At 41.5% G+C, this 15,796-nt stretch overlaps 1 protein-coding gene and 1 long non-coding RNA gene across 10 annotated transcripts in view; one reads left to right on the top strand and one right to left on the bottom strand.

The window, feature by feature from the left end:
- The window catches only part of LOC141413959 (uncharacterized), a 63,250-nt gene extending 58,161 nt beyond the window's left edge, over positions 1-5,089 (bottom strand). For both annotated transcript variants that reach the window (XR_012439018.1, XR_012439017.1), the window contains exon 1: positions 3,494-5,089. This is a non-coding gene — a long non-coding RNA (uncharacterized lncRNA). The remainder of the gene's footprint in view (positions 1-3,493) is intronic.
- A 4,259-nt stretch (positions 5,090-9,348) lies between these two features.
- Cd55 (CD55 molecule (Cromer blood group)) overlaps positions 9,349-15,796 on the top strand; it is a 47,855-nt gene continuing 41,407 nt past the window's right edge. For 2 of the 8 annotated variants that reach the window (XM_020164152.2, XM_020164143.2), the window contains exons 1-5: positions 9,354-9,654; positions 10,223-10,408; positions 13,605-13,796; positions 14,295-14,394; positions 15,503-15,588. In XM_020164152.2, coding sequence (XP_020019741.1) covers positions 9,576-9,654; positions 10,223-10,408; positions 13,605-13,796; positions 14,295-14,394; positions 15,503-15,588 — 643 coding nt within the window. In that variant the 5' untranslated portion in view covers positions 9,354-9,575. Of the gene's footprint in view, positions 9,655-10,222; positions 10,409-13,604; positions 13,797-14,294; positions 14,395-15,502; positions 15,589-15,796 lie in introns of all 8 variants that reach the window. The other 6 variants (XM_074048446.1, XM_020164168.2, XM_074048444.1 and 3 more) reach the window with 5 other exon arrangements.

Below are 15,796 nucleotides of genomic sequence, written 5' to 3'. Positions count from 1 at the left end.
CAGACAGAGGATATAAAATCTCAAAAGAAAAAGCCCAGTTGTGTCAGTCTAGAGTTACATATTTAGGACTCATCTTAGAGAAGGAGATAAGGCTCCTAGGAGAAGATAGAATCCATCCAATCCTGACGTTTCATCTACCTAAGACTCTAAAACAATTGAGAGTCTTTGTGGGCATGATAGGATACTGAAGAATTTGGATCCCAGGATATGCAGATCTAGCCAGGACTTTAGATCAGATTCTTAGGGAAGCACAGAAGGGTTCCTAGCCTTTTACTGAATGGGATGACAAGTCAGAAAGTGCATTCCACCAGTTTAAAAAAGCCCTTATGACAGCTCCAGCCCTGAATCTCCCAGCACGGGACAGGTTTCAATTACATGTCTATGAGAAGGGAGAATTGGCCCTGGGAGTAGTGACCCAGCTCTGGTGCATCATTCCCCAGCCAGTAGGCTACTTAAGCAAAGAATTAGATCAGGGAGCCAAGGGATGGCTAGGATATCTATGGGAAGTCTCTGCAGTTAGGCTTCTAGTGCCTCAGGCTCAAAAACTTTCCTAAACTGGCCCCTGATAGTATGCAGCCCACACAATCTAAGAGGAATTTTAAACTCAAAAGGAGGACTTTGGCTTTCTGACAACCATCTATTTAAATACCAGACCCAGCTGCTGGGAGGGACTGAGATAACTTTAAGGACCTGTCAGAGCCTACACCCTGCATCCCTCCTACCAGAGACAGAGGAGATCCTGAAGACTCATGCGAAGAGGTACTTATGGAAAATTATGCTGCCTGTCCTGACCTGACTGATCGGTCCTCAGAGGACCCAGATCTAGAATTATATACCAATGGCAGCAACTTTGTCAGAAATGGTGTCAGACATAGGGTTTGCAGTTGTAGCAGAATTTGGCACCCTTTAATCAGGTCTTCCTCCTAATATAATTCTGCCCAATTGGCAGAATTAGTGGCTTTAACAGAAAGTCAATTCTATACAGTCTCTAGAATCCATCAAACTACAGATGTTGATGGAAATGAAGATGACCTATTGCCATGGTCCTCTTGATAACCCCTCTCATGGTCAGCCCCAATGCCTTGGTCCCTTCACAGCCCCCTTTCAGCAGGAAGTAGTTATTGAAGAAACTTCATCATCCCTATTCCTAATGGCAGCTAGGGCCATCATTAGAGGGGGGACTTGAAGGGCAGACGGTGGGAGGTCCATCATGTGCTCCCCAAAGATGGCAATTAGCCAGGGAAAGAAACACCTGTCTCCTCCCCAAGAGACACCTGTTCACACCAAAATCTTCATGCCAAAACATACTCCTCCCACTAGCAACCAAAAAAGTTTAAAAACTGATGTCCAACCTCACTCAGGGCACAACTGGGTTCTGGGTCACACTGCATGCCTCCTGTGTGGTCTTTTCTTTTACTTCTCTGCAAACAAAATTCCTTTGATCTTTGCTTGAGTTTCTGCCTTTGATTTCTATCTAAGCACAGAACAAGAACGCTCACCACCAAAAAATTACAGTGCATCAGGACCACAGGTTTGCACCACCACACCCAGTTTGTTTTTGAGATAGTATCTTACTTGCCTTTGCCTGGGAGAGCCTCAAACCATGATCCCAATTCTTCTATCTCTCCAAACTAGCTGGAATCATAGACATGTAACACCATGTCCAGCCAAAGGACCCTTCTCATACCCAGAGCTTGTAGATGACTATCCTCTTTTACCCTGAAGGATATAGGAGGCTCTAAGTGCCAAAAAGTCAAACCAGAGTAGTTCCTGACTCTAGAATACCAGATAGTGAAAGAAAAGAGGTAGGAAGGGAGAATACTGAATGATGAGACCCTTAACCCCCTTTCCCATGATGATATCAGAAGGTTGGTAGCCAGGCTTAAACTTCTCTGATTCACCCAGAGAAGACTTCAGATTTCCTTCTACAGAAATGAGTGAGTCTGAGAGAAGATGCTTTTAGATGATAATATGGGTCAGGGCCCTACACTTAGCACCAATCAAGCAACCAGTCTATACCACACATTTGAGGAAAGCTCCAACATGAAAAACAGAGGCCCAAACTAACAAATGCAGATAAAATGGACCACAGAAAACACACAGACACTGCAGAAAGAAGAAAACGCCCTGTCACCAAATAAAACCCTTATAGCTAATAGAATCAGATGTAAGACAAGACATTTTATGCATCCTAACAGCAAATACAAGTGATTACAGCTCCAGTCAGAAGCAGAGAGAGCTGGGAGAGGCCAGACTTGCTCCTTTAGTAACAGCCATTTCACAAGAACCCACAGGGTCACAAGAGAATCACCTTTTGAGGCCCTGCCCCTTAAAGGTTCCACAGCATCTCACAATACTGTCTCTCTGGGAACCAAGTCTCTAATCACATGAGCGGAAACACAAACCACATCCAAACCATAGCACAAGGTTAGCACTGCTTAAAGCTGATCTAGTAAATCAGGAGGCAAAAAACCCCAATATGTTGGCTATGTCCTTGACAGACTGACTTGTGTAGGAACAGTTTACTCACCAATGGCTTTGCTGTGATAGTTAAATAAGGTAAGCTCTCAAACTCAGAACTGGATGTAATATTGGTCCTTAAAAGGAAATTTTTTTCTTCTCGCCTCATCCTGTGCAATTCTAATGAGCTCAGATTGTAAATCTGCTGAAATTCGCAAGACCATAAATCAAGGCGAATACACTGCAGATGGGACTACATTGGAGGTAGGGAAAGAGTCCAATGTTTAAACAACTTTGAGTCTTTTAGTAAATGACCTAACCTTTGCCGGAGAATCAGTCCTCTTGGTGGGGAAGGAATAAAGAAAACAACCAGATGATCTCAACATTATTTGCACCTCCTTTCAACATTTGATATTTCTGTAATAGATTCTTCAGACTCTGTGTCATGGCATGCCCTTTTTGTAGATTACATGAAAAATTTACATGTGCAAATTCTCATATATGAAATGTTCGTTCGTGTCAGTCACTGTCATTAATTATTGCTAATACTTATTGAATATTTACTGTAGCCATGCAAAGTACCAAACGCTTTACATACTTTATCTTACCTTTATTCTTCACAAAACCCTTGCAAGGTAGGTAATATGATCACACCTGTGTCATAAATGAGGAATTTGTGTCATGGAGCAGTTGGGTAGTGGGACACACAGCAAAGAAGCAAAGGTGGCAGTATTTGAGCCCATTGTGTCTGAATCCCAAAATCTGCCCACTCAGTCTCTGTGCTATGTTGTTTGTCTCTTATCAAAGGTGCATGTGCGCACACACGCACACACACACACACATTTTCTTTCTTTTTTTTTTTTTTTTATGGAATCATAAACTTCTTTATTTCCTTTCTTTCTTTTCAACATAATATAAATAAAACATTCTATTCCAAAATGCACTGTAAACTAGTTATGGATTGAAAGATATAGATAGCAAACAAAATTTTACAATTAGGACCTCTTCTAGCTTCAGCCAATGCCCTCCTTACCTGCTTTGGCAGATGATGTTTTTTTTCCCGACTATGTGGTCTTTTGTGGCCAGGGGATGAACAGGTTGGCTTCTAATTCTAAACCCAAGTTCCTATTAAAAGATAGCAATATGTATACAAGCAAAATAAATGAATCAAATGTATTTTTCAATAGTGAGAAGTGAGGGGTAGTCTCTTCTTTTCCATACCTGATATTTTCTTCCATGTAAAGGGGTCCAACTAGCATAAAATGCCTGGTCTCTTGTCTTTCCCTTACTCAGTCCATCCAGGGAGGGAGAGGGACTTAGTCTGACACACACACATTTTCTTGCTTCTTTCTCTTCCTCACCTTGTCAACAAAAATTCCCTGCAGTCTCAGGAAATCAGGGCTTGTTAAAGAAACATTTGCTCACCTAAGTCCAATGAGATTAATTTTGCTGCTGAACCTTCAAACAAAAGGGGAAGCCAGCTAAGAGCAAGATGCTATTCTGCCAGGTGAAAATGTCACACGACATCTGGCCACTTTCACCAAATAAAACAGAATCTAAACTTAGTGGAAAAAAAAAAATACTAAACAAACCCTGACTGCTGTGGTGCACTGATAGCTTGATTAGTGAATTCTTGGAGAATAAAACTCCCTTACAAACAACAGGGGTTGCCCATTTGTTTTCATTTATTTTTAGAAAATACCTTCACTTACTCTGCAAAGCAAAACCATCTGTATTTCTAGCTGCATGACAAAAATACCTTATAAAGTTTTTGGGTTTTCTTTGGCCATTTAAAAATAAGTGGGGGATAATTGCAGGCTGAGTTATAAACTCACATATGAAATAGATAGTTCCTTGTAGCTGAGGAAATGACTGACACATGGAGTGTGTCCGGTAGTATGGAGGAAGGTACTGGGTATGCTGTAAACTGGGGAATTTCCAAGGAGAGAGAGGCCCATTGGCCCAGCAGAGGCCTTAAGAGCTTAAGTTCAGCTGCACCCCTCCTGAGCCATGTGGTTTGGGGCTAGTTTCTTAACTCCCCTATACACCAGTGGCCTCACCTGCAGTGAAGATGGTAATATTTGGCTCATAGCATGTTATTCTGAGCTTCTGGGAAATTGTGTTATCTTCTTCCCTTTCAAAATCTTCTCCTTCCTCTTCACAGTGTATACTCCCTAAGGTAGGACATCCCCAAGTCTCCCTCACTAAGCCGGAGTTTCTGTTTACTCTCTCCCTTTGTTGCCTCCCCTTCAACCATTCACACTCCAGAGCACCCTGTCTACATTTCAATCTCATGCTGTATATCTCCACAAATACAATACCAAGGCATTTTACACTCAACCAACAGAAAACCAAATTCGTTATTTCTTTCCTAAAAATCCTCATGACTTTGAAATGGTGGTTCTTTCAACTAGAGCCCCTCATTTCACAGACTCTCAAACTTCTGAGTCATCTTTAAGCTTGTTTTTCTTTTTCCTTATCTAATCAGGCACCAAATTCTGTGGACTCCTCCTCTGAAATCTCTTTGGTCAGAGCAGGATGGAAATACAAAAAAGTTTATAATAATTGTGTCAGGGCTTTATTTTTTAAATTTCTTTTATTCATATGTGCATACACTGTTTGGGTCATTTCTTCCCCTCCACCTCCTCCATTCCCCCTCCTCCCCCTCCTTCTTCCCCCTACCCCCTCGCTACCAGGCAGAAACTATTTTGCCCTTATCTCTAATTTTGTTGAAGGGAGAGTATAAGCAATAATAGGAAGGACCAAGGGTTTTTGCTAGTTGAGATAAGGATAGCTATATAGGGAGTTTACTCGCATTGCTTTCCTGTACATATGTGTTATATTCTAAATTAATTCTTCTTGAACTAACCTTTTCTCTAGTTCCTGGTCCCCTTCTCCTATTGGCCTCTGTCGCTTTAAAGTTTCCGCATTAGTTCCTTTGCACTGAGGACATCAAATGTTATCTTGGTTTTTTTTGGGTTTCTTGACTATCCTCACACCTCCCTTGTGTGCTCTCTCCCCGCCTCATCGTGTGATCAAAGTCCAAGCCCCTTGTTGCGTTTGTCAGGGCTCTTTTTTGTTTGTGAAGACTAACAGGACTGTTTCTTTAATTTATCATTTTAAAAATTAAAATTAAAAAAATTTCTGTCCTCTAATCTTCACCTAACTATTGTAGGGCTAACTAAATTGGGTATTGGTTTCCTGAGTCACTGCCACTCCAGCATTTTGTACACAACTTAACCTTAACCAAATTAACCTGTCTTCCCTGCTAAAAATCTTCAAAGTACTGGGGTTTGAACCAGGATCTCATGCTTGCTATAAAGGTGCTCTACCCCTTGAACCTGCCAACCCTGTCCAAGACTTCTGGATTACAATGCTGAGGGTTCCAAATCTCTTTCCAACCTGTCTCTCTGCCTTTTCATTGCTCTACTTCACTACCCCAACCTCCCCCTAAATTCCTCTGGCATCACCTGACCTTCTCTTAATCTTTAGCTCATGCCTTCTGGCTGAATCAGCAGGTATCTAGCCGCCCCTCCCCCATCCCAGTGACATGCTCGTTTCTCTCTTTACTGAACTCCATACCACTTTGGTGCAATACATAAGTGACCAGACCAGAGTAGCACTTTCATAGTATTTATCATATAAAACCTCCTTACTAGATTACGGACTCTTGAATGCAAATATTGACACCACCATAGTACTAGGTATTAAGCACTCCCCAACTGATTAAACACTCTTTGATTTAGTCATTGGGACAAAATTGAGAGCTGTGCTCTTTTGCTCTGCCAAAATCACATACCTATTTTGTATTTTATTTCTATTTTTGACCTAAATGCATGAACATCATTTGGAGATTGGAGAGATCTATAGAGATCTTAGCTTCCAAAGCTTTTTAATCAAGGCAGAAATGAAGTGCTGAGGGAGTTAGCTGAGAACACCCCCTAAGTTTTTGGAAGCTCAAGAATGAAGACTAGGAACTACTGCTCACACCAAGTTCCAAGTCACCTCCCTAAATACTAACTTAGCATCCTTCATGTAAGACAAATCCTTGCCAACTGATCCCAATACAAAGAATATAGTGTGGCCAGGTGCCAGTGTTTCACACCTATAATCCTAGCTACTCAGGAGGCACAGATCAGAAGGATTGCAGTTCAAAACCAGCCCAAGCAAATAGTTCTTGAGACCCTGACTTGAAGAAAAACCCTTCCTTCCTAAAAAAGGGTTGGTGGAGTGGCTCAAAGTATAGGCCCTGAGTTCAAACTCCAGTACCACAAAAAAAAAAAAAAAAGTAGTGTGAGAAGTGCTACATTAGGGATTGAACTCACCACCTTCACCTGGAGCCATTGCACCAGCCCTTTTTTGTGGTGGGTATTTTTGAGATAGGATCTCGTGAACTATTTGCCTGGGCTGGCTTCTTTGAACTTCGATCTCCTGATCTCTGCCTCCTGAGTAGCTAGAATTACAGCTGTGAGCCACCAGTGCCCGACAGATCTCTTCTTAATTGAGTAAATGCATCATGAATTTCAGTTTTCCTTTTTTTTTTTTCTTTCCTCTCAGAATGTTGTAATTATCTGAGGGGTTATAAGTATTACTTAAGACTTCCACCCTGTTATTTCTTGTAAAAGTTCTTTAAAAAAAACTTATTACTCAAAATGAAGCAGTTTGGAAAGTGACTGCTTAGATCTAGCATTTGGTGTAGCTAAGCTGGGTGACAGAGATAATTTTTTTGAGGCTTTACTGAGCTCATTGTTCTATCTGGATTAAAAAGCTGCGATGTTCACTTAATAAACACTTAGTTCTATCAGGTCTCACATTAACTCTTTTGATAGCCCTTTAACTGGTCTTGACCTTCAGCTCTTTTTCACCACACTTTCACATCAATGCTTCATCCCAGCAAGCACGAAGACCACCTATCTGTAACGTCATGGCAGAAAGAAGTGATGGGGTAAGGTTATAGGAGGCTCTTAAGGTGGAATAAAGAAGACCCAGTACCACTTCTCAAACACTACTGGGCTGCGACATACTTGTGTTTTATATCAAATATGGGAGGAGTAATAGTAAGGTGTTTTGATAATCAAATAAGAAGCTCACACTAGATGTTTTCAAAGCCCCTCTCCTCACCCTCTTAGAGTTTCTCTTAAACAAACAAAAATGTCATTTTTTTTTTCTTTTACAATATGAAAGAACAGGAGGGCAGAACAGGTCCTGACTGGGGGGGGGGTACCACTGGGATGGGGAAAGGGCATAGGAGAGTAAATATGGCACAAATACTGTGTACACATGTGTGTAAATGGAAAAATGAGACCTGGTGAAAGGTTCCAGGAAGGCGGGAGAAGGGACAAAGGAGAACAGTGTGTATGTGGGGGGGGAGTGTAAGTGAATTCAAGTATGATATATTTGATATGTTGTAAGAACTTTTGTAAATGCCACAATGTACCCCAACCCAACATAACAACAACAACAACAACAAAAATCCGGAGCAAACAAACAAGAAAAAAAAAAAAAAAGAATGTTTGAATATTGCTAGGTTTCAGTGAAAATCTAAGGAAACCCCTTTCCTGGAATCTCTGTAGAATTGGTTCCCCACTGGAAAACACAGAATCTGGTGCCCTAAGTAAATGTCAGTCAGAGAAAACACTACTTTTGAAAACTGTTTGTTTTCCCCCCTTCTAAAGTTCATACTAACCAGAAACCATTCAGGAAAAAACATCAAGGTAGGATGCAACAAGCACTCTCACAGTTTGTTGGTAGACCAATGCATTATTCCAAGTGAGGGATTTCACCAGACAGGTGAAGATACTAAGGGAACAGGAAATCTAGGCTAGGACTTTGCCAACCAGACCCAGATAATTTATTAAAAGAAAACACGGTCTTAGGGGTTATTCTCCACCAAGATGAGCAACCCACCCTTCTGTCAATGTCCCTCAGTGGTTTTGACAGAGACCTGCAGGGCTGGATAGGTCTTTACTCTGAGTAGTATCACACAGCTCTGTGGTTTCCCAAATATGGTTGCACGGTGAAAATCTTTAATTCTAATTCCCAGTCTCATACCCAAAGAGTGTAGCCTAATTGTCTGGGGAGCAGCTTGGGCCTCTGAATTTTTTAAAAATCCCCCTGGGTGACTCTAATGTGTGGCCAGTTTTTCAGATTATTGGCATTTCTTCAGGTCATGAATTAAACCTTCCCCTTAACATTCATCACCTCACCACTTAGCCTTCCAGCCTATTGTTTGGTGGTGCTGTCAGTCTTCCTGACCCCCACCACCCAGTACACACCCCACAGGATGAGTGAATTTCACTCCACAGTCAGATTAGAACAACCCCAAAGTGGAATTCAAGAGGTGTCCTTGGTCAATATCAGGGTGAAGAAAGCGCCCTCCACCCAAAGGTGGAGCTGAGCAACTCCCTTCTTTGTTGTTTTGAGGACAGGATCTGACATGTCGTCCAGGCTGGCCTCCAACTCGCTCTTTAGCCCAGATCCTTTTTCTTGGGTTATTTACTTGCTGTTTTAGTCTCGGAGTAGCCTGGGAGACATGCACTCTGTCGTTCCCCACCCTAGCTAAACATCTGACAGCTCCCCCCCCCCCCCCACCCGCAGCCACAAGGCTCTGGGCGTGCTCTGTTGCTGGGCTCCCAGGGGCCTCTGAATTCCACGCCCCTGCCGCCCAGTTGCACCCAAGATCCACTCAAGCTAACTGACATTCCAGGGGAGCAAATCCTGTGCCACTTAGGCCTCTCCCCTCCCCTCTGTCGCCCGTTTTTTTCTTGTTGTTTACTCAGAAAGCGGTTATTGACATCTGCAGACCTGCCTCACTACCGGCCCCACCCAGCAGCGGAAAGCTGGGTCTGCAGCCCGGGAGCTCCTCCTCCTCCTCCGGCCCGAGCGGTCCTCTCCCCTAAGAGGCGGGTGTCACGCTGGGCCCCGCGTGGCGCCGCCTACGTCCTCCGCCCCACCCTTTGGTGACACAGAGCTCCAGCCCGCCCAGGGCGTCAATTAAGTCCACTTGCCGAACCGCTGGGCGCCGCTTGTCCGGCACCTTTCGAGCAACTCGGCGCCTGCTCGCTTCGGTTTCCTGCGGACGCGGCAGAGTCGCGGGTCCCCGTCCCTCGTGCGCCATGAGCCGCTCGCGCCCGAGCGTCCCCGCGGTGCTGCTGCTGCTGCTGCTGCTGTCGCTGCGCGCACCTGCCGTGCGGAGTGAGTGGGGCCGGGGATTCCGTGGGAACAGCTGGATCGGTCTCGGCGACTGCGCAGAGGCCTGGGGAACTGGGAGATGAGGCGTTTGGTCATCGGGCATTGTTCCCGTAATCTTCTCCACGGTTCAGACTACTGCTGATACGGTCCCTGGGACGGAAGGATCGCTGCTGTGCTGGATCCCAGCTCGCTTTGGAGACAGGTGTGGGGGGAGGCTGGGGAAGTAGCTGATTCCCATAATGGGTGTGACTTGTCAGCCCCCCCTCCCCCCCACACACAAAAAAATAGCTGACCACTCCCTTCTGCACAGAGTCCAGTCGTGTGCGGCAGTGGCGCTACCCACTGTGCCGTCTTATCTTGTGCCTAGCAACGGAACCAACCGGGACACTCAAAATTCTACCCCACTTGTTGGGGGAGGGGAGAGGAAGGCGCTTATTTGCTCTCCACTCATTTTATAATTAATTGACAAATGCACTCAAGTTCTCGGTAGCCAGCCCAGCAGTGTGCGGCGAAAGAAGGTTCCTGGGATTTGCAAGCAGTATTTCCCTCATGTCTGCATTTTCCTCCCTAGGTGACTGCGACCGCCCCCCAGAAGTACCTAATGCTCAGCCAGCTTTGGAAGGCCACACTACTTTTCCTGAGCAAAGCACAGTGACTTACAAATGCAATGAAGGCTTTGTAAAAGTTCCAAACAAGACAAACACAGTGATCTGCCTTTCCAGCAATCAGTGGTCAGAACTTGAAGAATTCTGTAACCGTAAGTGCTCCATTTGTTTTTAGAGAAGTTCTGGGAATGGAATGTGTCTCGTTAAGGTTATTTTTAATACCTAGTTGGTGTGAACGGTAATTGATAGTTTTCTAGCGTTATTAAACCCCAGGGTATACCATGTTGGCACCTCACACTCCAGCTAATTGAAGGCACTATTGCCCAGAGCAGGTCCTGCTTCTTCCTTAAGTTCTTCTTCGTGACACAGTTCCTTCTGAACGGACTAATAGAGAAACAGTAGGCGCTGTTTAGGGAGTAAGTGCTACAGGAATATGTTTGACAGTTTACCTTGGGACACATACCTATGTGATCTTTTAAATTCCATTTTGTAAAGTAGAACTTAGCAAACACAACAAGTTCTCTGTATTTACTTCAAAATCTGTTATACGTGTAGCCCTATGTTAGCGTTCAGATAGTCACGTGCCTTTAAGCAATTTTGTCGTTAATTGAACATGATGATGTACACTTTTACACAAACCTGAACAATACAGCTGACTGCACACCTGGGCTATGGGGTGTAGCCTAGTGCTCCGTGCTACAAATCCGTGCAACTGGTTCCACTGTACTGACTGCTGTGGGCCACTGTAACAGGCGAGTGAGTCAGAAGGGAGTGAAGTGAGTGAGAGCCTAGGACATTACTGTCCACTACTGGAGACCTTCTAAACACTGCACACTTTGACTACGCTAAATTTATTTATACTTTTTCTTCAATAATAAATTAAACTTAGCTTACTGTAACTTCTGTTTTTTATTATCGTATTTTTGTTGTACTGGGGGTACATTTTAACATTTACAAAAGTGCTTATAGTATATCTTAGTTAAACTCATCCCCTCCGTTGTTCTCTTTTATCTCTCCTCCCCCCCATTCTTTGAATAGTTTCAACAGGTCTCATTTTTCCATTTTCATACATGAGAACATACTATTTCTACCATATTCAACTTCCTACAACCTTTCCTTATATCCTCCCCCTCCCACTGGTACCAACCCCCAGCTGTAACTTCTTTATAAACTACTTAGTTTTTTTTTTTTTTTTAAACTTTTTGTTTGTTTCTTTGTTTTTGAGATCAGATTTTGCTCTGTTGTCCAGGCCAGCCTCCAATTTCTAAGCTCAAGCAGTCCTCCTGCCTCAGCCTTCCATGTATGCTGAGACTATAGGCCACTGTGCCCATCTTACTTTTTTTTTAACTTTTTGACTCTTTTGTAATAACACATAGCTTAGCCTCATGTGGTAGTTCATGCCTATAATCTCAGCTACTCAGGATGCCCCATCTCAACAAAAAAAGTTGGGCATGGGGTGTACACCTGTCATCCCCTGCCAGAAAGTATAAATAGGAGGTTCGTGGACCAAGCCCACCTGCACAAAAAGCCCAAGGCCCTATCTCAAAAATAATCAAAGCACAAAAAGGGCTGGGGATATGGCTCAAGTGGTAAATCACCTGCCTAGCAAGGATAAGGCCCTCAGTTCAAACCCCAGTCCACCAAAATAAATAAATAATAAACAAACAAATAACTCGTTGGGTAGCTAATGCATAAATATTTTTAATCTTTATATTCTTTTTCCATAGGATTTTTCTATTTGAAATGTATTTACTTGCTTTTAAAACCTTTTTGTTAAAAACTAAGACACAACCTCACGCATTAGCCTAGGTCTACACAGGGTTGAGCACATCCATATCACTGTCTTCCATCTCTACATTTTGTCCCACTGGCAGGTCTTCGGGAGCAAAAGCCCTGAAGCTGTTATCTGTGATAGCAATACCTTTTTCTGGAACACCTCCTGAACAGCCAAAGGCTGTTTGACAATTAACTTTTTATTCCATAAATAGAAGGAGTATACTTTCAAATAACAATAAAAAGTATTGTACAGTAAATACACAGACTGGTAACATGCACTTATTTTCAATTATTATGTACTGTATATGACTGTACTTTCTTGTGTTTGGGCACAAGGTAAGTTTATTTCCACCAGCATCACCACAAATGCATGACAAATGTGTTTCACTGCATCATTACAATGGCTGTGACATCACTAGGCCATTGGAATTTTCCAACTCCATTATAACCATATGGTATGGGCCCCCATTGTATGTGGACCATCGTGGTACATGACTGAATGCAAATAAGGATAAAAACAAGACTTGATTCCTCCCTTTGGATGGTTTGAATCAATGCAAGATATAGTAAATACAGAAACTAATACAAATACTTTTTGAAACTGTGTGAAAGTTGGCTTTAACTTTTGTTTTTTGTCTATGCATGATAGAAGGCAGTCTAATGGAGTGCAAAAACTTTTGCACATGTATCATGTTTTAGAATTTGTAACTATGCCACATGTTACTTCATGGAATCCTCCAAACAAGCCCTTGGATTAAGGGGGGAATCTTCTCATTTCCATTGAGGAAGCAGGAAACAGGAAACAAGAAATGATATCCTGAGATTAGTAGCTCTTATCCAGTAGAGCCAAGGTTCAAGCTTGCATCTATGGGCTACTAATCCAAAGTCCCTTCCCATACTCCATACCTCTCTAGATTCACATTTTGTTCACAATTTATACATACTTTGCATAATTGACTCATCTGATTCTTGTCCCCAGGGATTGTTGTGGGCTTAAATGAATTACGATGTGTAAAACCTTAAGAAGTATTCAGTAAATATTAGCCACTGTCATCACTGTTGTCCATGATGTTAGCCCATGGATCTGGAAATACTCATTGTCATCTCTCCCTGTCCCACAGGGTGCTGTGTGATTCCTTAGGGCAGTATAAGAGAACTAATATTTTTTGAGTTCTAGAACTATACAAAGCAACTTAAGGGGCTTATTTGGGGGTTATGATTTTTGAAAAGTGAGGCTAGTGACATTTGCCTATGAAATCTACCTCACGGGTCTGGTACTAGGAAATGAAAGTATATCTGTGAATACACTTGATGTGCTGCAAATGCCCTGGTGACATTTAAATACCAAGTATGTGTAAAGAAGTAAAGTAAAAGGGTGGTGGTTTAGTTTAGTTTTGTTTTTTGGTAGCACTGGGGTTTGAACTCAGGGCCTCACATTTGCCAGGCAGATGCTCTACTGCTTGAGCCACTCTGCCAGCCCAAGGGTGGTGGTTTAAAGACGAGATAATTAAACACACATTATAAAACAAGTTGATACTATTTTTCTGTTGTTGCTCTTGTCAATACTTTTAGGTAGCTGTGATGTTCCACCTGGGCTACTTTTTGCATCTCTCAGAAAGACTTATACCCAACAGAATTATTTCCCAGTGGGTTCTACTGTGGACTATGAGTGCCGACCAGGGTACAGAAGGGACCCTTCTCTATCAGGAACACTAACCTGCCTTCAGAATCTAGAATGGTCCAAACCAGATGAATTTTGTAAAAGTAAGTATAATTTTTAAAGTATTCCCAGTTATCTAGGGCTTGGAGGAAATATCTCTTGCTTCATCTGTACTAGAACTCTCTGTATGTATTACTTAGAATGATTCTTAAGAGAACCATGAGTCTTGTTTTATTTTAGACAAACTAAGTACTCAAGTGGTAGGGGTACTTATTCACTCACAGATTTGATAGTTAGTTTGAGGCACCTAAAATAACTGCATATTCGTGTTGCTCTTTTAAAACTTATCTCAAAATGAAAGCAGAGTTAGAGAAGTCTAAGGGTTAGAAATGTCAGTGGTTCAGATGATGAATTTGTGTATATGTGCCTTATAATTATTTTTTTTCAGCTTTTCCGAGGTATAATTAACAAATAAAAATTGTGTCCATTCAAGGTATATAAAGTGATTAAATGACTTCCACAATCTAATTACTGTATATGCCACATGGTTAATATTTTATGTGCCTAGTAATTTAATAAAAAAAATTTTAATTCTCTTTTAGAAAAATCATGTCCTAATCCTGGAGAAATAAAAAATGGTATCATCAATATAACAACTGACATATTATTTGGTTCAGCCATCTCATTCTCATGTAACACAGGGTAAGTGTTATCATGCTGAAATTCTGTATTTAATAAATGAAAAAAACAGATTAGGATTTCAGGTGGAGATTGTTTGATTTGTGACCAGTGTCCAGAGGCTGGCAGCAACTAAAACAAGCCTTCTTCTCAGAGGTCCTGAATCACAGACTCATTGTACCTAAACTTAGTAAAATGGGTCAAAAAAGGAAGATTTTATACCACCAGCTTCTCTCAGTTCTTAGATATCAATATATATGTAACTCAATAAAAATTTTAAATGTGATTAGTAAAGAAAAAATTGGGATATGTTGATGATACTTGCAGAAGTAACAATCCTTCAGGTGTTAAGTATGAATCCAAACATTAATTAACCCAATAATGAATTTGCATCTGATTTTTTTCTCTATGCAAACAAAATTAAGAGATATTGTAGGCTAAAATATGTATTCCTTCTAACCTAAGGTCTTTTATCTTTGTCTGTGTAGGAAAAAGGAACTCATTCATTGAGTACCATCAGTGTCTCAAATACAGTTGAAAACTCTCCATTTACTTTCTCACTTGATATTGCAAATTGAATTTTGTTCTCTCTCTCTCTTTGTCTCTCTGTCTCAGTCTCTGTCTCTCTCACTTTCTTTTCATGTTCTTTTTAAAATAAAAATGGCAGTATCACTTCTTTCTTCTATTAAACACAGATGTGGGTGGGTCACTGTAAACTTGGGGAAGTACTGTGAACCCATTAAATACAAGTACCTTCTATTCTTCTATGAAGCCTGGATAGATCTTTTAGGACTCAGAAATATAAAATATTTGACCATCTATAGCACTTAAAAATATCGTCTATATTTTTATATTTTTTAACACACAATATGCAAATACAAAAATGTCTTATATGTTCGCACCCTTTGACTGTTACCTTATAATTTTTTCTATTCTTTAACCTGCCTTATAATAGACACTGATCAGATATCATTTTGTCTCCATCTACTGGTATAGTATGATGGCATTCTGAATCCTGAGTTCAAACTTCAGTACTGCCAGAAAAAAAAAAAAGGTGGTATTCTGGAGAATTTGAGAAAAGTGAAAAATGTGTGACTACACCTTAGGTTGTTTCTCTCCCCTATTGTTCTAGGTATAAATTAGTTGGCGCAGATTCTAGTTACTGTTTTCTTATGGGAAAGACTGTTGGGTGGAGTGAGCCATTGCCAACCTGCGTAGGTAAGTCCTTTTAAGAAATCTAGGCACCCAGGTTATGGGACTAAATAGTCAATAACACGTTATTTTCTGCTTGTTCAGAATCATCTACAGTGTGAATTTACTAGCTGTGCAGATAAACCATCGTTTCTGTGACTCAGTGCCTGTAACTATAGAATAAGAATTCAAAATAAACATAAGTTTATATTGTGCTCTGTCATATCTTATCTAA

The sequence above is a fragment of the Castor canadensis genome, chromosome 11, assembly GCF_047511655.1.
Source record: "Castor canadensis chromosome 11, mCasCan1.hap1v2, whole genome shotgun sequence".
Classification (NCBI taxonomy): domain Eukaryota; kingdom Metazoa; phylum Chordata; class Mammalia; order Rodentia; family Castoridae; genus Castor; species Castor canadensis.
This window is presented reverse-complemented; position numbering and strand designations above follow the sequence as displayed.